General features: G+C 48.5%; 1 protein-coding gene across 2 annotated transcripts in view; it reads left to right on the top strand.

Moving 5' to 3' along the window:
* Positions 1-10,974, top strand: part of RNF31 (ring finger protein 31) — a 46,656-nt gene extending 35,682 nt beyond the window's left edge. For both annotated transcript variants that reach the window (XM_015416732.1, XM_015416723.1), the window contains exons 16-22: positions 2,399-2,513; positions 3,422-3,540; positions 6,462-6,575; positions 7,400-7,457; positions 9,208-9,304; positions 10,514-10,688; positions 10,793-10,974. In XM_015416732.1, the coding sequence (XP_015272218.1) occupies positions 2,399-2,513; positions 3,422-3,540; positions 6,462-6,575; positions 7,400-7,457; positions 9,208-9,304; positions 10,514-10,688; positions 10,793-10,867 (753 nt within the window). In that variant the 3' untranslated portion in view covers positions 10,868-10,974. The remainder of the gene's footprint in view (positions 1-2,398; positions 2,514-3,421; positions 3,541-6,461; positions 6,576-7,399; positions 7,458-9,207; positions 9,305-10,513; positions 10,689-10,792) is intronic.
* Positions 10,975-21,975: the final 11,001 nt, after the last annotated feature.

Below are 21,975 nucleotides of genomic sequence, written 5' to 3'. Positions count from 1 at the left end.
CTTCTCCTTCTCCTTCTCCTTCTCCTTCTTCTTCTTCTCCTCCTCCTCTCTCTCTCTCTCTGCTTATCCAGTCAACTCCCTTCCCTTCTCTTCTTTCTTTTCTCCTTCGCTCTTCTTTTTTTGCAACTTACCATCCTGTTTACCAGTTTGGACCGGATTGCTAATTTGCAGAGATCAAAAAACCCACAATGAGGTCATGTTATATAAGACTTGAGAGCTCCTTTTCCGGAGAATTTTGCGTGGCTAATGGTGCCGCTGTCCTAAGCAGCGTTACACCCTTCTGAGTGCTCTGCTTAGGATGGCACTGGGAAAGACTTTGGTTGCGGTCCTAAGAATACTTTCCTGCGAATAAACCCCACTGAATTAAATGGGACTGACTTCTGAGTAGCCCTGCTTGGGCGTGCTCCCTTTGTACACCTGCTTTTCCCAAACGCCAGGTTTTTGCCTTCTTTCAGAGAACCAGTTTGGTGTAGTGGTTAAGAGCAGTGGGCTCTAATCTGGAGAGCCGGATTTGATTCCCCACTCCTCCTCCTCCGCGTGAAGCCAGCTGGGTGGCCTTGGGTCTCACTCACAGCTCTCTCTCTCAGAGAGCACTCTCAGCCCCACCTACCTCACAGGGTGTCTGTTGTGGGGAAAGGAAGGGAAGGCCATTGTAAGCCGCTCTGAGACTCCTTCGAGTACTGAAGACAGGGGTCATTTCGTAGAAAAAGAGATGCAGGAGCTCATTAGCATAGCTCATTAGCATAACTTATTTGCATATGCCGCACCCCCTGACATTCCAGGAAGTGTGTCAAAAGGCAACACCCACTGCTCAGGCTCCACGGGACTGTTTTGGATTGCTAGCTATTGTGTGTGGGGGGGGGAACGTGCAGATCTGCCCTCGCAGAGGAGGGAGAGCTTGTATCTGAACAAAACTTGGTCTTAAAGGTGCCACTGGACCGTTTGGGGCCAGGGGGAGCTCTGCAGCTTACCTGGCTGCTTCTTCCTCTGACTGAGGGCTGCTGGGAGCAGGGGGGCGGGGCTTGTTGCATGTGCCCGCCACCTGGGCTCTTTACTGCCGGAGCTCCGCTCCTGTGCGCTCCTGCAGGAAATGACCCCTGACTGAAGACCAGTGTCCCCTCTAAGCTGAGTTAGTGTGAGTTGGCTCACAGTCTTTTAGCCTCCGGCTCACACATGTTTGTCTTCGCTCCGGAAGGAGGGCTCCAGAGCAAACTAATTGATGCAGGAGTCAAATCGCTTGCTCACCACTTGAATGCCAGTAGCTCACAAGGTAGAATTTTTGCTCACGAGACTCCACAGCTTAGAGCAGTGATGGCGAACCTTTTAGAGACCGAGGGCCCAAACTGCGACCCAAAACCCACTTCTTTATCGCAAAGTCCCAACACGGCAATTTAACCTGAATACTGAGGTTTTACTTTAGAAAAAACAACTCATACATTAACTTAAGATGATCCAAACAAAATAAGGAAAGCAATCCCAAATGCTTTCATTTACTTAAAATTATTTGGCAGAGAATTCAACACTTTAATGACGGTCTGGGCCTGGCTGGGGCGATGGCACGCGTGCCCACAGAGAGGGCTCTGAGTGCCACCTCTGGCACCCGTGCCGTAGGTTTGCCACCACTGGCTTAGAGGGAGCACTGCTGAAGACTGGGGTATAAAACCAACTCCTCTGCCTCCTTTGTTATTTCTGTCTCTTCTCTCTTTTATCATTAAAAATAGTGGGGAAATTCAGTGCACTGTTTAACGAAAAAAATTATATCATCCGTGGCTCGGTGGGAGAGCCTCTGCTTGGCATTCAGAAGGTCGCACGGGTTCAATCCACAGCATCTCCAGTTAAAAGGACCAGGGAGGAGGTGATGTGAAAGACCTCCGCCTGTGACCCTGGAGAGCGGCTGCCAGTCTGAGTAGACGATACGGACCTTGATGAATCGATGGTCTGATTCCGTAGAAGGCAGCTTCATGTGTATGTGTTCTTTGCGGGAGGGGCTGTGGTGGAGTGGGAGAGCATCGGCTTGGCCTGCAGGAAGGTCCCAGGTTCGATCCCCGGTGTCTCCAGATAACAAGGACCGGGCAGTAGGTGATACGCAAGCCCTCCGCCTGGGACCCCGGAGGGCCGCTGCCAGTCTGAGTAGGCAAGACTGACCTTGACAGACCGAGCGTCTGATTCAGCCAAAGGCAGCTTCCTGTATTCATATTACTTTTCCCGCCAAGCCGCCACCGCTGCTGCTGACAAAGAATTCTGTGGGAGCAGAGATCTGCTCCTGCGTACGCCTACAGAACACTATTCGTTTTACAGCCCGTTTCTTCTGCTGTGGAGGGAAGCCAGGCGGGGGGGGGCGGCACTCCTCAGCCCCTCCTGACCCCCACTCTCTCCCCCTCTCTCTCTCCTCGGTCAGTGGGAGCCGCAGCACCAAGGCCTGTCCTGCGAAGGCTTCCAGGAGTGGAAGCGAACCAACGACCCCGAATACCAGGCCCAGGGCTTGGCTGCGTACCTTCAAGAGAACGGGATTGGTGAGATTTGTTTCCTTGGAAACCCGGGTGCCGGGGGGGTGGAGGGCAGCCCCGTAGGCCAGAAATTTTGGGTTGGGGGGGCACGGGGGACATAAGGACATAAGGGAAGCCAATGTTGGATCAGGCCAATGGGCCCATCCAGTCCAACACTCCGTCTCACACAGTGGCCAAAAATGCCAGGGGCCATCAGGAGGTCCAGCAGTGGGGCCGGGGCACTAGAAGCCCTCCCACCGTTGGGAGATTTTGGGGTGCCTTCAATTCTTCCCTGAACTCCAAGCGGTGATCTCGAGGGGCGGGCAGCCCCTGCTTGAAAACACCATTTAAAGGAAACCCCTTACATTTTTTTCACGCCTGCACCTGAAGTCCAAGCGGCGAAATTGCCAACTTAGCGTTCAGGGGAGGCGTGCGGCTGCCTCTCTCCCTCCCTCCCTGCAGGATTTAAAGGGCCCTCCAGCTGATTGGTGGGCGAGGGAGGAGTGCGAGGAGCAGCAGCTGTGGTGGGGCGTGCCTCACATTTGAGGGGGCGGAGCCCCAAAATGCCCCACTGTGGCTACAGGCCTGGGAGGAAGGAGCTCCCTTCTCCTGACAGCCGTCTCCTCATCTCCGTTTTATCCTCACAACCGCCCTGTGAGGTAGATTAGGCTGAGAGGGCGTGACTGGCCAAAGATAACCCAGCGGGATACCATGGCAGAAATGGGGATTCGAACGTGGGTCTCCCAGATCCTGCTCCCAACCACTAAACCGGCTCTTAGATTAGAGAGATCATCCCCTCCTTCTCTGCAGCCCTGGGACAACTCAAGGACCCTCCTCCCGTAGTGTCCTGGGGGTGTAACGGCAGCCGGGGGTGGGGTGGGGTGAGGTGGGGGTGCCCCCTGCCGACTTGACCTTCTCTCTTGTTCTCTGACCAGCCTGTCCCAACTGCAAGTTCTCGTACGCCCTGGCCCGGGGCGGCTGCATGCACTTCCACTGTACCCAGTGCCGGCACCATTTCTGCAGCGGCTGCTATAGCGTCTTCCATGCCAAGAACGTAAGGACCGTGGAGAAGAGGTAGTTTTAGGGGACTTAGCAGGTGGGGGTCCGAAGCGACTACGGGGTCCACTTAATTTGGCGTCTGAACATTCTTACCCACTTGGAGGATGGTAGAACTGATTACAATTCTAATTATCCCCGGCGTGTTGGATTGGCGATGTTGGTGCTGTTCTTCCTCTGCCTTAAATTACCAGAATACCGGAATGTTTATTGGGTATATAGCCAGAGGTCGTCACAATACAGCGTTAGGATAATAAAAAGAAAATAATTCTAATCATGCAGCGGTAAAACGGCAATTAAAAAGAATTTCCGCACCAATAAATACGGACCAGTTATAAACAGTCAAACTGTAGAATAATACATCCAGTTAGTCATAAAAAGGTCATTAAAAAGGTCAATTTTCTGAAGCTGCAGTTTTAGCCCTGAGTTTTTTTGGCGGCCAAGGCAAAAAGAGACACTTTATAAGTGACGAGCGGATCGGTGTCAGGTAATAGAAAGACCAGCTTGTCAATGTCAGAGGAAAAATATTGTCCTCTTAGCAGATTATCAAGAAATTTAGATCTAACTGTGCTTTAAATTGCACTTGGCCTCTAATAGTCCTGCCAGGGGGGTTCCTGTTTTACAGAAGCATCCCTTTACATTCCCATTTTACAGAAGGGGAATACCGAGGCTTGGAGACATTTGACTGTTTCTTCGTGGTCCAAGTTAACCCTTCAGTCTGTTGGGAAACTCTCAGTTCCTTCCTGAAGACAATGAAACTTACAGGAGTGGGGTACTGCCTGTAGCGTGCAGTGTAGGCTGGGTAGAGCGTAGGAGGCCCACGAAGGTTAATCTGGTCCAGCGTTTTGCCTCTAGTTGCAGCTGGCCGGATATCTACGGGAAGCTGACAGGCAGGGCATGAAGGCAGTAGCCTATCCTCGGCAAGTGATATTAAGAGATATACTGCCTTTGAGCATGGAGGCTCCATTTAGCCATTGATAGACCCTTGTCCAATGCTCCTTCTAAGCTGTGGAGTCTCGTGAGCAAAAATTCTACTTTCTGAGCTACTGGCATTGAAATTGTGAGCGAGCGATTTGGCTACTGCATTAATTAGTTTGCTCTGGAGCCCCATCCTTCCTGGGCTAAGACAAACGTGTGTGAGCCGGAGGCTAAAAAACGGTGAGCTAGCTCACACTAACTCAGCTTTGAGGGAACACTGCCCTTGTCCTCCGTGAACTTCGTCTAATCCCCTATTCAAACCATCTAAGCCGGTGGCCCTATCTTGAGGTGGCGAATCATGTTACGTGAATGATATTTTGAGTGAGGTAACACTTTTTTTTGTCCTTCCTAAAGCTGTTCAGCTTTGACTTCATCGGGTGTCCATGAGTCCTTTTATTTAAAGATTTTTTATTTTTAAAAGACAAACACAACATAAACAAACATACACACTGAGGGGTTCTATTACATCATTTGCCAACCTAGCAGTTCGAAAGCAAGACATTGCAAGTAGATAAATAGGTACCACTTCAGTGGGAAGATAACAGCGTTCCGTGCGCCTTGGCGTTTAGTCATGCTGGCCACATGACCACGGAAATGTCTTCGGACAGCGCTGGCTCTTCCGCTTTGAAACGGAGATGAGCACCGCAACCCTAGAGTCGGATTCGACTGGCTTTCGAGCAAGGGGACCTTTGCCTTTACCTTTATAACATCATTAATTTGTCTGTTTAAATACCTCATACAATATTTGGGTTTTTATTTTCTATATTCCACCTTATATTTTTGTGTAAGTCTTTTGCAAATATTTAGCAATAAAGTTCTTATTTCCTTCTAGAGAAGCTTTATGTCCATATATTTTATTTATCATAGTCTTCAGTCCATTTGTAAACTCTTTACCCTGTATTTTCAAACTTCCTTCAGTTTGTTCTCTCAGCACTAAAGTCCGATGAGTCCTTTTATTGTCAGAGAGGGAGAAAAAAAGCGGGGGGAAAGCAGTATCCTAAAAACGATACTGACTGGGATAAATATTTTTTTGAATTGCTGTCTATCAATCTTGTCCAAACTTTGTTAGATCCAATAGTCTGTATGATTGACGTACTGGAGAATTTGCTCAAGCTTGGTCGCCACATCAGTCTGCCTGTAGCAGTAGAAAAGAGCAAGAGTCCAGGAGCACCTTAAAGATGAACAGAATTTGTGACCGGGGAGGAGCTTTCGTGAGTCACCGCTCACTTCTTCAGATACAGTGACTCACGAAAGCCCATGCCCTGCCACATATTTTGTGGGAGATTTCGTTTACATTTCATCCTTAGGCGAAGACAGAATTATCAGGTGTGTTTACTGAGGCCTGTATGGGCATGTGGGGAGGTGAGTAGGAATGGACAGAAAAACAGAGATTAAAATATATATATATTGTCAAAAAAAAAGACATCCAACAGAGAGGCTGTGACCCTGGTGTCCAGCTATGTATCTGGAGTCAGGGGTATGGAGAAGGTCGAAGTCCAAGCCAGTGTTCCCTCTCAGCTGAGTGAGTGTGAGCCCGCTCACCGTTTTTTAGCCTACGGCTCACACGTTTTTGTCTTTGCTCAGGAAGGGATGGCTCCAGAGCAAACTAATGCAGCAGCCCAATCGCTCGCTCACAACTTTAAGGCCAGTAGCGCACAAAGTAGAATTTTGGCTCACAAGTCTCCACCGCTTGGAGGGAGCATTCCCCAAATGGCCATCTGTTGCCACAGACGCCAATCCAGCGACAGCCCCTTCTCAACTGTGGGTTGGTGCCTACTTCCTCCAATGGGCTGAATGTGACCCATTGGGTGGGCATTCACGTGGATTCCTCAATTCCCCCGATAGTCTTGCGTAACTCCACAGTGAAGTCCGTAGGAGAAGCAGGCTTGTCTGTGGTGCCCGCAGCCACCTCACTTTATCCTGTTCTCGATCTTCACCCAGAAATGCCCACTCCCTGGCTGCTCCATCAAGCGGTCCCTCCACGCTCACCACCCCCGCGACTGCCTCTTCTATCTGCGCGACTGGGACGTCCCTCGCCTGCAGCGACTCTTGCAGGTGAGTCTCGGCTGAGAGCCGACAGGGAGGGGAACGGCGGTATTTTGTGGGGGGGGGGAGAAGCCGGAGGGAAGCAGGCCCTCCCACGGAGGGAAACGGGGAGGATGGGGGGGGGTTGGCTATGGGGTGTCAGAAGTGACCGTCCGAATCTCATTCTCGATGCCAGAACCAACGGGTTGAAATTAAACCAGAAGAGTTTTTGGTAAGACATGAGGAAGAACCTCCTGACAGTTCGAGCGGTTCCCCAGTGGAACAGGCTTCCTCGGGAGGTGGTGGGCTCTCCTCCTATGGAGGTTTTCAAGCAGAGGCTCGATGGCCATTGGACAGCAGTGCTGATTCTGTGATCTTAGGCAGATCACTAGGAGGGAGGGCAGGAAGGGCTGCCTCAGTGCTTAGATCTTGTGGCCCTTGCAGGGCTCTTTTTGTAGCAGGAACTCCTTTGCATATTAGGCCACACACCCCTAATGTAGCCAATCCTCCAAGAGCTTACAGAGCTCTTCTTACAGGGGCTACTGTAAGCTCTTGGAGGATTGGCTACATTAGGGATGTGTCACTTAATATGCAAATGAGTTCCTGCTACAAAAAGAGCCCTGCACGCCCAGGGAAATGCTGTTCACCAATTTGGGGTCCGGAAGCAATTTGTCTCCAGGCCAGTTTGGCCGGGTTATCCTGGAGGGTTTTTTTGTCATCTGGGCATGGAACAGCAGTCACTGACGGTGTGTGTGGGGGAGGTATTTGTGAATTTCCTGCATTGTGCGGGGGGGGGGACTAGATGACCTTGGAAGCCCCTTCCAACTCTATGATTCTGTGCTTCCCCATCCCAGGATAATGGAGTTGTGTTCAACACCGATCCGCCGGCTGGGACCCGTGCTACCACTGGAGGTGAGTGCCAAAGGTTTCTTTGAGTCACAGTCAGCCAGGGAACGTTTGAACCCCCGGGCCCGACCTCCTGGCAATTCAATTTTTAAAAATAATCATACTTTTGGAATTTCAGAGAGAACCTTGCTTTGCATTAGAGACAGAAGTGGACTGTTTATTCATTTATTGTTTCTTTAAAACATTTGTTAGCCGCCTGTACTCAAGGCAGCTCACCAGGTAGATAGAACAGCAATTAGATAAAGACCACAGTTTAAAATCTCCAGTTAGGACTTGCGATAAAATAAAAACTAAATCCAGCAAATGCAGTACTAAATAAAACTGTCTTCAACTTACCTCCTGAAGACTGACAGTGAGGGGGGGCCAGGCGCACCTCCCTGAGGTGGTTCCATAATCGTGGGGCTACCACCGAAAAGGCCCTCTCTCGTGTGCTTCTTTGATTGGTGGGGCAGTCAGGAGGGCCCCTCCCTGTGATCTTAATTAATGTCATGCACAGGTCTCTTTTTGTAGAAAAAAGCCCAGCAGGAACTAATTAGCATCATAGGCCACACCCAACAGCAGGAACTCATTAGCATATTGGGCCACACCCCTGACAACACAGCTCATTAGCACATTAAGGCCACACCCCCATGTTACCAGAAGTCTGGTCATCCAGCCACACCCACCTTTTGCTTCTTATTCTGTTTACCTTGTTTGTGGTCAAAACCCAGGGCTTTTTTGGAGCAGGAACTCCTTTGCATGTTAGGCCACACACCCCTAATGTAGCCAATCCTAATGAGTTTCTGCTGTTGGGTGTGGCCTATTATGCTAATGAGTTCCTGCTGGGCGTGGCCAACTTGGGAGCCAGTCGGAACTCCGTTCCTGTGCGTTCCTGCCCAAAAATAGCCCATGCACAAGCTGAACTTCTGGTAAACATTGAAAGCCACCATTGGCTATGATGTCAAGCTGCATCGCTATGTTCTTTGGCACGTCAGTGACGAAACTGTTATACTTTGTGCTGGAAATCCGCAGGGGAAAACCCGTTCTATTTCAGACCAGAAGCATCGGTCTGGAGTGGACTGTTCTGGAACTGCACCAGCAGGGCCTTCCTTCTTAAGGGTACATCTGTGGGTCAAAGTGATCCCGACTTGACTGTCATGGCATCCGCTGAGGATCTTGGGAAATCGTGGGATGTCATTGTCCGAGGATACGGAGAATTTCCTTCAGTTGATTTTGATCTCCCCTCCCCACCTTCAAGAGACGACTACAGTTCTCTAGATGAAGTGATCTCTGTTGCCTGGATATCAGTTGTGTATCAGATCTCCAGCTACCACCTGGAGGGTATTACACTACACTGGGATTATTACTGTGATAAGTGCACTAAACTAAACTAAACAATACAGTACTGCAAAAATTAGAAAATATATGCTATTTAAATAAGTTAAAGTGATATGCTTTTTTTACAAGGTTGGAATACAAAAAATACAGTCAGTTTCAAATAAACCGAAGTGGTTTTTAACGGAGCAAATGACGTTGACGACGTGCTCCGGAATGTCCTGTGTCGTTTCGACATTCCTTCTTCCGAACAAGATCCTATAGATAAATTCCCGTTTTTTGTCTCATCTGTAAGAGCAGAAATGAAGCCTGATGCTCACATATATTTTTTTTCCCATAGGTCAATAACAAAGCGCAATGGCTAGTAGAAAATTCATTTCAGGCGAGTTACAGTCAAATGGAATGTTTGCTTAACTCCACTATTTATTTCTTCCTTTGGCAGGTGGGTGTCAAGTGATGGAGCAGAAGGAGACCATGACGGGGTTGAAGGACGAACCCTGTGGGAAAGAGACCCTAGCGGGATACGCTGGCCTTTGTCAGTGAGTAGCACCGCTTGTGGGGTGTTGTGGATTGGGTAGCCCAGAATTCACTATCAGGAGTTACGGGCGTTGTAAGGCAAAGCACCATCCTTGCTTTTCCTCACGGGTTAATGTGTATATTAATGGGCCTGGTTTTCCACACAAGTGTCGCTAATTAGATTTTGGAAGTGGGCAATTAGCTTCCATGAGAGCATGCCTTTACCGATGGGAGGGAGGAAGACCGGAGGCAGTGATGTCATTTTCCAAATGACAGTGATGTCATTTTCCAGAGCTTTCTCTTGAAGGTGTGTCGTGATTGGATGCCATCTGCACCTGACTTGGAGGGGTGTGTGTCAAAGACTCTAAACTACAGTACGATCCCAGAACTTAGCTAGCTGAGATTTTCACGGACTGTCGGCCCGATCCTGTGCTTTGCAGTTGCTGAGTCGTAGACCACGCTGACCTCCTGACAGTTTCAGTGGTTCCTCAGTGGGACAGGCTTCCTCGGGAGGTGGTGGCCTCCAGTACTCCCTCTAAGCTGTGGAGTCTTGTGAGCAAAAATTCTACTTTGTGAGCTACCACCATTAAAGTTGTGAGTGAACGAATTGGCTGTGGCATAAACTAGTTTGCTCTGGAGCCATCCTTCCTGAGCGAAGACAAAAACCAGTGAGCTGGAGGCTAAAAAACTGAGCTGGCTCACACTAACTCAGCTTAGAGGGAACACTGGTGGGCTCTCCTCCTTTGGAGGTTTTCAAGCAGGGGCTAGGACAGCAATGCTGATCCTGTGAACTCAGGCAGATCACGAGAGGGAGGGCAGGAAGGGCTGCCTCAGTGCTTAGTTCTCGTGGCCCTTTCTTACATGCCCAGGGAAATGCTGATCACCACTGTGGGGTCAGGAAGCAGTTTTTCTCCAGGCTGGATGACCTTGGGCAAGCCATAGTTCTGTCAGAGCTGTTCTCTCAAAGACGGTTCTGGAAAAGACCCCCCTCAGCCCCGCCTACCTCACAGGGTGTCTGTTGTGGGGAGGGGAAGGGGAAAGGAGTTTGTAAGCCGCTCTGAGACTCCCTTGGGCAGTGACGGGCCATGGGGTACAAATCCAATCTCCTCTTCTGCCGAGGATTGAACCTGAGACCGTCTGCACGCCAAGCAGAGGCTCCACCGCTAAGCCACGGCCCCTCCCCAGCAGGCATACGGAGCACAGTCCTTCATCTCTTTCCTCTTCCCGTCCAGGGCACACTACAAGGAATACCTGGTCAGCCTCATCAACAGCTATTCCCTCGACCCGGCCGTCCTCTACGCTCTGCAGGAAGTCGAGCTCGTCTGGCAGCGGTACCTGACTGCCGCCCAGTTGCCGCCACGGGGACCTACCGAGGACGATGCGACTTATGCAGGGCGCTTGATCAAGGTGAAACCAGGTTACCTGGGGACAAATTCCGGGGGGGGGGGGGGTTTCTGGAGGAGGAGCCTGGAAAAACTGACATCTTCCCCCCCCCCTTGGCTAACCTACAGAAGCTAATGGACGAGGTGGGTCTAGGCCCGAAAATCCCACGCAGACAGAAGACGGACGCCCGGGGCCTCCACTAGCCCGGATGGGGTTCGACGTCATGATCCGATTCCCTTCGGCAGGGTGGGAAACGCTGAACAGGCGTATACCGCGGATCTGGAGGAGTGGAGTTTGGTGGGGAGGGTTGTTTTTGTTTTTTCACATTTTGGAGTGCCTTTATCTTTGGGGAGGGTCCAAGATGCAATCGGGAGACCCTCGTATCCACTGGGTGGACGGAGTATTATGCCTCTGCTAAAATTGGAAACGATTCCCCTTCGCCCGCCACCGTCTTCCCAGCAGAGATGTGGGCCACTGTTGGGAGAGCCAGGGAGGGAGGAGGACTCCTTATAGTTGCAAACGTCCCATTTACACATGCAAGCCCCCCACCCCGGGCACACATTGTAAGCTGGAAGGTTCTTGTGGGAAAGGGTACTTAACGGGCGGATCTTAACTTCTACAAACCCCTGTTCTGGAAGAGTTTTAAGAATGAGTTGTCTGGATTTTAGGAGAATGATTTTTACAGGTGCAGACGGGGGGGGGGGAGGCCGCCAAAAATTCTTCTGTGATCTGGCAAAATTCCACACCACGGTCCGGTTCCTCCTTCCTTTTCTTGTTCCTCTTCGTCTTTTGCCGGCTCCCGGGTGCTCTCCCCTGTGATCTTTGGGAAATGCAAATCGCCCTAATAAACCGTTCTCTGATTTAAACAAACAAACGAAAGTATGGCTCTCTCCTTGCTGATCCTTAGAGACTTTTCTCCCTGGGGGCAGAGAACGGCCGTCTCTCGCTCGCACCCCTGCAAATCCATGGGGTCACTTTGGAGGGCAACGGATCAGCCGCCTTAAAAGCCACATCAGCCGGGTCGCCAACTGCAAGATGGGAAATCCCTGGAGATTTGGGGTTGGAACCTGGGGAGGGCGGGGTTTCGGGAGAGGAGGGATTTCGGGCAGGGTATAACGCCAGAGAATCCACCCTGCATAGCAGGCATTTCCTCCGAGGGAACTGATATTGATTGGGAAAACATGGTCATTCTGGGAGATCTCCAGGCCCCACTTAGAGGCCGACAACCCCATGTCGGCCTGGTGCCAGGTGACTTCTTCCAGACGCCAGTGAGGAGAGAGCCGGGAAGCCAGCAGGATTTTGTTGAACCTCCGCTATACCTTTTTGTCTCGATCTGGCTCTCTTGCCTCCTTGCATCTTGAACGGCGGTTTGGGTTCCTGTGTGTCTTGGAAGACTGCCCGCCCCAAGGTTGGAAAAGTATTCTTTCTTGCCCCATGTGGAAAAGGGTCATTAATAAAAACGCTTAATTGTTCCCCTAGCTTTGGTGTTAGAATCATAGAGTTGGAAGGGGAGAGGAGAGATTGGATTTATACCCCGCCCTTCACTACCCAAAGGTGTCTCAGAGCGGCTTACAATCTCCTTTCCCTCCCCCTCCCCACAACAGACACCCTGTGAGGTAGGTGGGGCTGAGAGAGCTCTTGACAGAAACGGCTCTTTTTCAAGGACAGCTCTTATCAGAACTACGGCTTGCTCAAGGCCATCCAGCAGGTGCAAGTGGAGGAGTGGGGAAGCAAACCCGGGTCTCCCAGATTAGAGTCCGCGCACTAAACTACGACAGCAAAGGGGCCACACAAACCATGTAGTCCAACCCCCTGCCCAATGCAGGACCAGCCTAAAGCATCCCTGACAAATATTCGTCCAGCCTCTTCTTGAAAGCTGTCGGTGAAGGGGAGCTCACCACCTCCCTGGGCACCTGATTCCACCTTTGAACCACTCTGACCCCTGAAAAAGTGTTTCCTAATATCCAGCCAATCCCTTCCTGCATGTAATTTAAACCCGTTGCTTCCGGTCCTCCCCTCTTCTGCCAACTGGAACAGCTCCTGGCCTTCCTCCAAATGACAGCCTTTCGGATATTTAAAGAGAGCCGTCATGTCCCCCCTCAATCTCCTCCAAACTAAACATTCCTGAGGCCCTCAGCCTTTTCTCGCAGGGCTCAGTCTCCAGTTTTATCTTTATTTTATGTTCTTTTTATACCCCGCCCTCCCCACAAGTGGGCTCAGAACCTTTCACAGCAGCCGCTGCTCACTTCTGGAAACGTCTGAGAATGATAAAGAGATCAAGATTATAAATAGATCAAGAAGCAGGTGCAGAATGACCTTCTCTTTTTTTGCCGTCAAGTCACTGTTGCAGAACTTCTCAACAGAAAGTTCCCAGACCCAAGCGCCGATCGGGGGTGGGTGGGTAGACTGGCTGGAGCCAGTTTGGTGTAGTGGTTAAGTGTGCGGACTCTAATCTGGGAGAACCGGGATTGATTCCCCACTCCTCCACTTGCACCTGCTGATGTGACCTTGGGTCAGTCACAAGCTCTGGCACAGCTGTTCTTGAAAAAGAGCAGTTTGTGTCAGAGTTCTCTCAGCCCCACCCACCTCACAGGGTGTCTGTTGTGGGGAGGGGAAGGGAAAGGAGTTTGTAAGCCGCTCTGAGACTCCGAGTGAAGGGCGGGGTATAAATCCAATCTCTTTTTCTTCTTCTGTGCCAGAGAGATTGAGGGAACTGCAGACAGGCGTTTTTTCTAAGTTCAGTTTATTGTATTCCAAACAGACAGCAAGTAAAATAGACTATTGAAAAAAAAGGAAAGTCCCCCAGTGTACGCACAGACAATAAGGAATATATTCCGGCTACTGACACCAAAGACCCTGGACATTGATAAGGAGACCTGAGCCTTGGTGATCCAAAGGTCTTGGACCAATAGCTGGTACCAGTGTTCCCTCTAAGCTGAGTTAGTGTGAGCTCACACCGTTTTGTCTTCGCTCAGGAAGGACGGGGCTCCAGAGCAAACTACTTCATGCAGTAGCCAAATCGCATGCTCGCAACTTTAATGCCAGGAGCTCACAAAGTGGAAATTTTGTTCACAAGACTCCACAGCTTAGAGGGAGCATTGGCTGGTACTGGATTGGTTGGCACACTTGACACACACACACGAAGGAGTACGATGTATGTGATGCGGGCCCAAGCAAAACTGACCGGAACTGACCCAATGTATCCTCCCATTATCCCTCTCTTTTTTCTCTATCTCTGGGTTCAGGAAGCCCTCGGAAACTCAAGGCAAGCCAAGGAAGCTGGTTTCAGATACCGTGTCCATTTTGGTTCTGATCGGGCCACTGCTGATTTCCGGAATGTATAAACATCCTCTGGGGCAAAAGTCGTGTACGGTGTGACCCTGAAGGCCACAGCGCTCCTCTGAGAACCGAAGCCTCCCGGGAAATAGATCCAAAGATTCAAAGGCTAATTAATATAGAAATTAAAATAACATGGGTGTATCAGAGGAGTTCTTGCATTGTGAGAAAGGGAGAAAAGGACTTCTTTCTCAACCTGCTCTATCCCATGCATAATCTTGTAAACCTTGATCATGTCACCCCTCAACCGTCGTTCCTCCATGCTAAAGAGCCCCAAGCAGAAGCTTTTAACAGAGGTGTATTATAACAAACAAGACCACGGTGTAATGTAACCAGCAAAACAATAAATCACCGTGTATGAGTATACACTATAAGCAAATATTTTTATATAATGCTTTTGAAATTAAATTGTCAGCAAAAGATCTGATTTGTAAGTTGGAAAACCTTAATGTGCCTGAAGATGTTTTCCTGGCTACATTTGATGTATCTTCACTCTACACTAATATACCTCTTGATGAAGCTCGTTTAATTTTGGAAAATTATCTAGAATTACGTACTATGAAGTTTCCTCCTACTCATTTTTTAATGGAGCTTGTTGACTTGATTTTTGAGAAGAATTACTTTAGATTTGCAGATTCTTTTTACTTTCAAATCAGTGGTGTGGCGATGGGCAGCCCCATAGCACCCAGTGTGGCAAACTTATATATGGCAGATTGGGAAGAGAAATTTATTTTTGATCAGTCAGGAAATCCCTTTTATGACCATATATTTTTTTGGAAAAGATATATTGACGACATTATCTGTCTGTTTAGAGATGAAAGTAAATTCCAGCAATTCTGTGTATGGCTAAATTCATTACATGCCACTATTAAGTTTACTGAACATCATCATCATCATCACATTAACTTTTTAGATGTGCTCATTACCATCAGTGATAATAGAACACTATATTTCAAGTCGTTTTGTAAGAGCTCTGACAAGAACTCATTCTTAAAATATGATTCTTATCACTCACCCCAATTACGTAACAACATACCATATGGACAATTATTGAGACTTAAAAGAAATTCCACACTTTGCTCTGACTATGAGCAGGACTCTAAGAAAATGATGGGTCAATTTTTAGACAGAGGGTACCCAGAACACATAGTCTATTCTGCCTACTCTAGAGCCAATAAAGTAAATAGAATGTCCTTATTACAGAACAAAACCAAAATAGAGAGCAATCGCATTCAGTGTGCTTTTCAATACAACCTCTTAGCAAAACCTATTAAAAACATTATATTAAAACACTGGCATTTACTTAGTGAGGTTCCAGGATGCTCCCTGACTCCTGTAATAGGTTTTAGAAGAACCAGAAATTTAGGAGATGTTTTGGTCCATTCTGATATAAGTAGACATTCCAATACAGTTCCAGTCAGAGTGGGACACTTTAAATGTGGGAAAAGTTGTAATGTATGTCCACTATCTATTGTAGGCTCTGTCTTTCAGCATCCTACTAGTACAGAGCAAGTGAAGATTAATCACTTCAGTAATTGTAATACCTCTAATGTAGTATATGCCTGTGTATGTGTGTGTAAATTGGTCTACATAGGAATCAGTACAAGACCTATAAAAATCCGTATACAGGAACATCTATCTCGCATTAGGAACCAGGTGGAGTCTGCTCCAATGGTTGCCCATTTCAAAACTGCAGCACACAAACCAGAAGATTTCAAATTTATGGTATTGTTTCATTATAGATCACAATCCTACAATCAAGTAGACATATCCCGGGTTTTACTACAGAAAGAAGCTGAACTTATTTTCAGACTACATACACTGATTCCATCAGGATTAAATCAGGAACTTGATTTGAGTTCCTTTCTGTAAATGGTCAGGGTACCTTTAAGATAAAAATGCCATCTTAAAACATCACACCTGTTGGATCCTACAAATTTTCCATTGAGACATTGTGCCACACTGAGGGTAGCTGAGCCAAATATCACATTGTAGACTCTGTCACATGAGAGCATGATAGGAGCTCCCCAGTCACCAGGTTGGTAAATTTTGAAATAATTATTTTTCTTGAAATTATTCCTGTATATGTGTCACTGATGGACTGTAGAATATTCATTGTGCTTGTCTGCTTTCCTTTAGATTAAGCGTGAAAACGTACAAAAAACTGTATATGAAATTTACATTGTGAAATAATGGTGAGTTTATAAATTGTAAATCCTCCCTGTATATTTGAGTAAATTTTATGTTTTTTGTTAGTATTAAGCATGTTACACTTCATTGCAGCTTGCAGCACTTTATTTGTTTGAAGATAAGAAATACAGACGACAAACCTGAAGAAGGATTCGTAAACGGACTTATACTAGATATCCGTTGTTTGTCTAAAATTATACTGTAGTGTCTTATATGTACTGTCAAGCCTAAGATTGCATTTAATTTGTTATAGTTGTAATTTTGCTGACAATTTAATTTCAAAAGCATTATATAAAAATATTTGCTTATAGTGTATACTCATACACGGTGATTTATTGTTTTGCTGTTTAACAGAGGTGTAGCAGAGGGCTGAGGCTCAGTCCAGGCCTAATTCAGCAAAGGTCATGTTTTACGTATGGCAACACCATAGGGTTTTCAAGGCAAGAGGACATTCAGGGGTGGCTGGCCTGTTCTCCCATGCAAATACTGGCTAAGGCCAACCCCGGTTCGCTTTTGAGATCTGACACAATCCTCCTCGTCTGGGTTATTTAGGGCAGGACAGAATGGCTACACCCCTCACATCTGGAAGTTAGACTTAGCTGGCCACAAATTTTGCAAACCAGCCATTGTTTATTCCCTTGACTGTGTGTTTTGATTCAGTGTTAAACCGTGCGGTTGGGTTCTGTGAAACCTGGTTGCATCGCTTAACACAGCGGATGCTTTTGAACTCAAGAAACCCCGTTTCATTTGGGTTGCAAGGTTTTCAAAATGACTAAACTGCGGCTAAGTGACTCAACTTTGGTCACGTTGTGAGAAGGGCCAGACTCACTGGAAAAGACAGTTGTGCGAGGAGAAGTTGAAGGTAGCACAAAAAGAGGAAGACGAGGAGGGTTTTGTACCCTGCTTTTCTCTACCCTAAGATAGAAGAAGAAGAAGAGATTGGATTTATATTATGCCCTTCACTCGGAGTCTCAGAGCGGTTTGCAAACTCCTTCCCCTCCCCACAACAGACACCCTGTGAGGTAGAATCATAGAATCGTAGAATGTTAGAGTTGGAAGGGACCTAGCAGGTCATCTAGTCCAACCCCCTGCACTCTGCAGGAGCACAGCCAAAAGAGAGCCCTACAATATACCCAAAAGACGGTCGTCCAGCCGCCGCTTGTAGGTGGGGCTGAGAGAGCTCTGACAGAAACGGCTCTTTTCCAAGAACAGCTCTTATCAGAACTACGGCTTGCCCAAGGTCATCTGGCAGCTGCAGGTGGAGGAGTGGGGAATCAAACCCGGTTCTCCCAGATTAGAGTCTGCGCACTTAACCACAACACCAGACTGGCTCTAGGTAGGGTTGTAGCCTGCGCTGGGACTTTAGAGGCTATGCCCCTTAGTGGATTTTCAAAGCCCCAAATCTCCCCAATTCCCCATTTTAATTTTGAAATATTCACCTTGCTTTTTAAAACTTTGATTCGGCCATGCAAAGCGTGCATGGCACGAGTCATTCCGGACTTCCTTCCTCCTGTTTGGTCAGCTGGCACTGCCTGTAAAGTACAGACCGTTCCCAACCCTCCAGCCCCGCCCCCCCCCCGAAGAAATTTGGTCCCTGCGGTAAGCAGGAGCCGGTTAGCAGGAGACCAGAGGTAGGGCCTCAGTTTGAGAAGGGGTGTCAGGAGTCTGTCCCTCCCGGCGTGCTCCTCCATCAAGGAGGAAGTGAATTCTTTCCAGTAGCCTGCCTGTTTAGCCGGCATTCAGTTTTCCTACGGTCTAAGTGAGCTGGTCATTTACGATTTCCCTTTTTGCAAAATTAAAAGGGGGGGGGTTGTGGGGGAGGCAAAAGTAGCCATATTATAAGAGCCAATTTGGTGTCGTGGTTAAGTGCGCGGACTCTAATCTGGGAGAGCCGAGTTTGATTCCCCACCCCTCCACTTGCAGCTGCTGGATGACCTTGGGCAAGCCGTAGTTCTGATAAGAGCTGTTCTTGAAAAAAGAGCAGTTTCTGTCAGAGCTCTCTCAGCCCCACCTGCCTCACAGGGTGTCTGTTGTGGGGAGGGGAAGGGAAAGGAGTTTGTAAGCCGCTCTGAGACTCTTTTGGGTAGTGAAGGGCGGGGGATAAATCCAATCTCTTCTCCTTATAAAACGAAAACTTCTTGTTGCTGCAAATGTGGAGTACGGTTGCCACTCCCAACTTCAGGTCTAATGATGCCTGGAGATTAACCAGAAGTACACCTGATCTCCAGTTCCCCTGGAGAAAATCGCTGCTTTGGCACTTTAGGCAGGCCAGCTGCCCCCCCCCCCCCCAATCCACAAATGCAGAGTAGCGTTGCCAGACTCCAGGTGCGGCCTTGAGGTTTCCCAGAAATACACCTGATCTCCAGTCTTAAGTTATTTTTCATGTAATGTGGAATACTTCTCTCCTTTGGACTGGATGGGCCATTGGCCCGATCTGACATTGGCTTCTCTTATGTTCCCCGATTCCAAGTTCAAACTCCCTTTTTAGACGTAAACGCAGTAAAGCCTCTCCCACAATTATTCAATGCCAACGAGGATGCCTTTGCCAGAGGAGCGTATCTCGTGAAAAGGAACGTTCTAACACCGACAAAGCCCGAGTTGAAAAAAAGAGAGTGCAGCATCCATAATCCTCTTTGCTGTGCTCTTCGGCTATAAAGGTGGATTTCCAAATGCAGACAAAGTCCTCACGGCTGCTGTAACCTTTGGAGCCTCCAGTGCCACACGCGAGTCAGCATCTTTGTCATAAATAAACACTGAAAACACTGTAGAATAAACACTGAAACACTCGTTTCAGTCAACCCTTGCCTTCTTTATCCCTCGCTTTACCACATAGAATTTTATTACGCAGCCCCACAAGCAACAAAAAAGCCCCCTGAGCAAAATAAATAAATAAATCCTGGCTAACAGGCCTGTCCTAAGGAGTCTCAAAGCTGCTTCCCTTCAGTCACCTTTCCCTTCCTCCCCCCCCCCCCACTGGACAGGCACCTTGTGAGGTAGGTGGGGCTGAGAGAGTCCGGAGAGAACAGTGACTGGCCCAAGGTCACCCAGCAGGCGTCATGTGGAGGAGGGGTGGGGAATCAAATGCGGCCCTCCAGATTAAGAACATAAGAGAAGTCAATGTTGGATCAGGCCATGGGCCCCTCCAGTCCAACACTCTGTGTCACACAGTGGCCAAAAAGACCAGGGGCCATCAGGGGGTCCACCAGTGGGGCCAGGACACTAGAAGCCCTCCCACTGTTGCCCCCCCCCCCAAGCACCAAGAATACAGAGCATCCCTTTCCCTAGACGGAGAGTTCCTATCTTCACTTCGTGGCTCATAGCCACTGATGGACCTCTGCTCCAGATGTTTACCCGATTCCCTCTTGAAGCCGTCCCTGCTTGTAGCCGCCGCCACCTCCTGAGGCAGTGAATTCCAGGTGTTAATCACTCTTTGAGTGAAGAAGGACTTCCTTTTATCTGTTCTAACCCGACTGATCAGCAGTTTCATGGAGTGAGTGCCCAGGAGTTCTTGTATTGTGAGAAAGGGAGAAAAGGACTTCTTTCTCGACCTGCGCTATCCCATGCATAATCTTGTAATCCTCGATCACGTCACCCCTCAGGCATAGTTTCTCCAAGCTAAAGAGCCCCAACTTCATAGGGAATGTGTTCCAACCCTTTCATCATTCCAGTTGCCCTTGTCTGCACTTTTTTCCAATCCTAATATCCTTTTTGAGGTGTGGTGACCAGAATTGCACACAGTATTCCGCCACTCTTAATCACTACACCACGCTGAACCAACACGGGATGGATTGACTCCATCAAGGACGCCACGGCACTCTGTTTGCAAGACCTGAGCAACGCTGTTAAAGGTTAGGACACTCTGGAGGTTATTCATTCATTGGGTCACTGTAAGTCGGAACTGACCCACACATTTTCCATTCCCAGTGTAGCCCCGTAAGACCCAAACAGGAAGACGTTATTCCAGCAAAATCAAAATACAAACCTCAACAATCGCAATAAGAACAGACCTTCTGAGGTTGTGCACGATCTGAATGTATATCCCCCCCCCCCCCCTGTTTAAAATGTTCTGGGAAAAATCTTGTAGCACAAATTGCAAACCACAGCAGAAAAGGCAACGGGCAACTGACCTGTGACATTGGGAGGGGGTGCTCAAAGTGCATGTGATGGGGGCCAAAGTCTCTTATTTGATTTTTATTTATTTTCTCACTGGGACATAAACTATGAAACAGGGTTTGGGTTGTGGATCCAGCCAGACGTCTGTGTAAAACAGAACTGAAACAAAGCGTAAGTGTTAATATGACACATGAAACGATGCAAAATCACACACTAAGGTCCAAACCCACAGCAAACTCAACACAGTAATATAGACCGCAGTCCCTAATAATCTGTCCAAGTAACTTTGTGAATCACTTTGTATGATGTTATCCTAACGCTGCAGATAAAAGCCCTCTTGGATAATTCACAGATCCAGAGGAGTTGGCCCTGTAAGTCTGTTGCTACAAAATAGTAAAATGCTCAATACCACCTTTAAGACCAACAAACTTTATTGTAGCGTAAGCTTTTGAGGAACACAGCTCTCTTTGTCGGATGCATTTAGTCTTAAAGGTGCTACCGGAATTTTTACCATTTTGAATAATTCAGTTTGGCATGGTTTGCGGAAAGCCAGGAGACTGGGACCAGTGTGTCCCTCTAAGCTGATTTAGTGTGAGCTAGCTTACAGTTTTTTTAGCTCCGGCTCACACATTTTTGTCTTAGCTCGGGAAGGAGGGCTCCAGAGCAGACTAATGTATGCAGTAGCCAAATCGTTCGCTCACAACTTGAATGCCAGGAGCTCACAAAGTAGAAGTTTTGTTCGCAGGCAGTGTTCCCTCTGAGCTGGCTCACCGTTTTTTAGCCTCCGGCTCACACATTTTTGTCTCAGCTCAGGAGGGATGACTCCAGAGCAAAGTAACTGATGCAGTAGCCAAATCGCTCGCTCACAACTTTCATGCCAGTAGCTCACAAAGGAGAATTTTTGCTCACAGGATTCCACAGCTTAGAGGGAGCATTGACTGTGTTGTATGCACAGACAACAGGGACCCTCCCTGACTTCCTCAGACAGACCATTCCACAGGGTGGGGGCCACAACGGGTGAGGTTTAACCCCCCCTCCCCCAGGAGTGGGGGGGGGAGAAGCAAGCAATGCTCCTTCTAAGGAATCTGCAAATCTCTGTGTTTTTAACTATATAGATCAAGGGGATTTAGGGTTGGCAAACTCCAGGTGGGGCCTGGAGATTTCCCACTTTTCCAACGTATGTTCAGCTGACAGAGATCAGTTCCCCTGGAGAAAATGGCTGCTTTAAAGGGTGGACTCTATGGCCTTGTACCATGTTGAAGTCTTCCCCCCCCCCAAACCCCTCCCTCTCCCAGTTCCACCCCCAAAGTCTCCAGTTATTTTCCAACCCAGAGCTGGCAACCCTAAGGGGATTCCTAGAGTGTCACAGGAATGTGGTGAGAGCACTCCTGGTTTTTCAGCTGGAAATGACAGTGCAGCATCATGTGATGCAACCCCCCCTTCTCTGTTTGTTCCCTCTGCTCATTAGAGCAGTCGTGACCCCCCCATCCTCAGTTCAGCCACTCCGCCCGGCGGAAAGCGAAGGCGCTCTCTGCTGCCTCCTGGCGGGCATCCTATATATCGCCCGGTTGGAAAGGGGGAGAGAAGGAGGGGCCTCCCACGTGACTTCTGGGAAAGGGAGCGAAGGCGAGAAGAAACGGCCGAGGCGGAGGGATGCCGGAGCCAACTCCGC

The sequence above is a fragment of the Gekko japonicus genome, unplaced genomic scaffold (genome assembly GCF_001447785.1).
Source record: "Gekko japonicus isolate JY-2015 unplaced genomic scaffold, Gekko_japonicus_V1.1 scaffold2869, whole genome shotgun sequence".
In the NCBI taxonomy this organism is placed as follows: Eukaryota; Metazoa; Chordata; class Lepidosauria; order Squamata; family Gekkonidae; genus Gekko; species Gekko japonicus.
The sequence above is the reverse complement of the archived record's forward strand: the minus strand, read 5'-3'. Positions and strand labels throughout refer to the sequence as shown.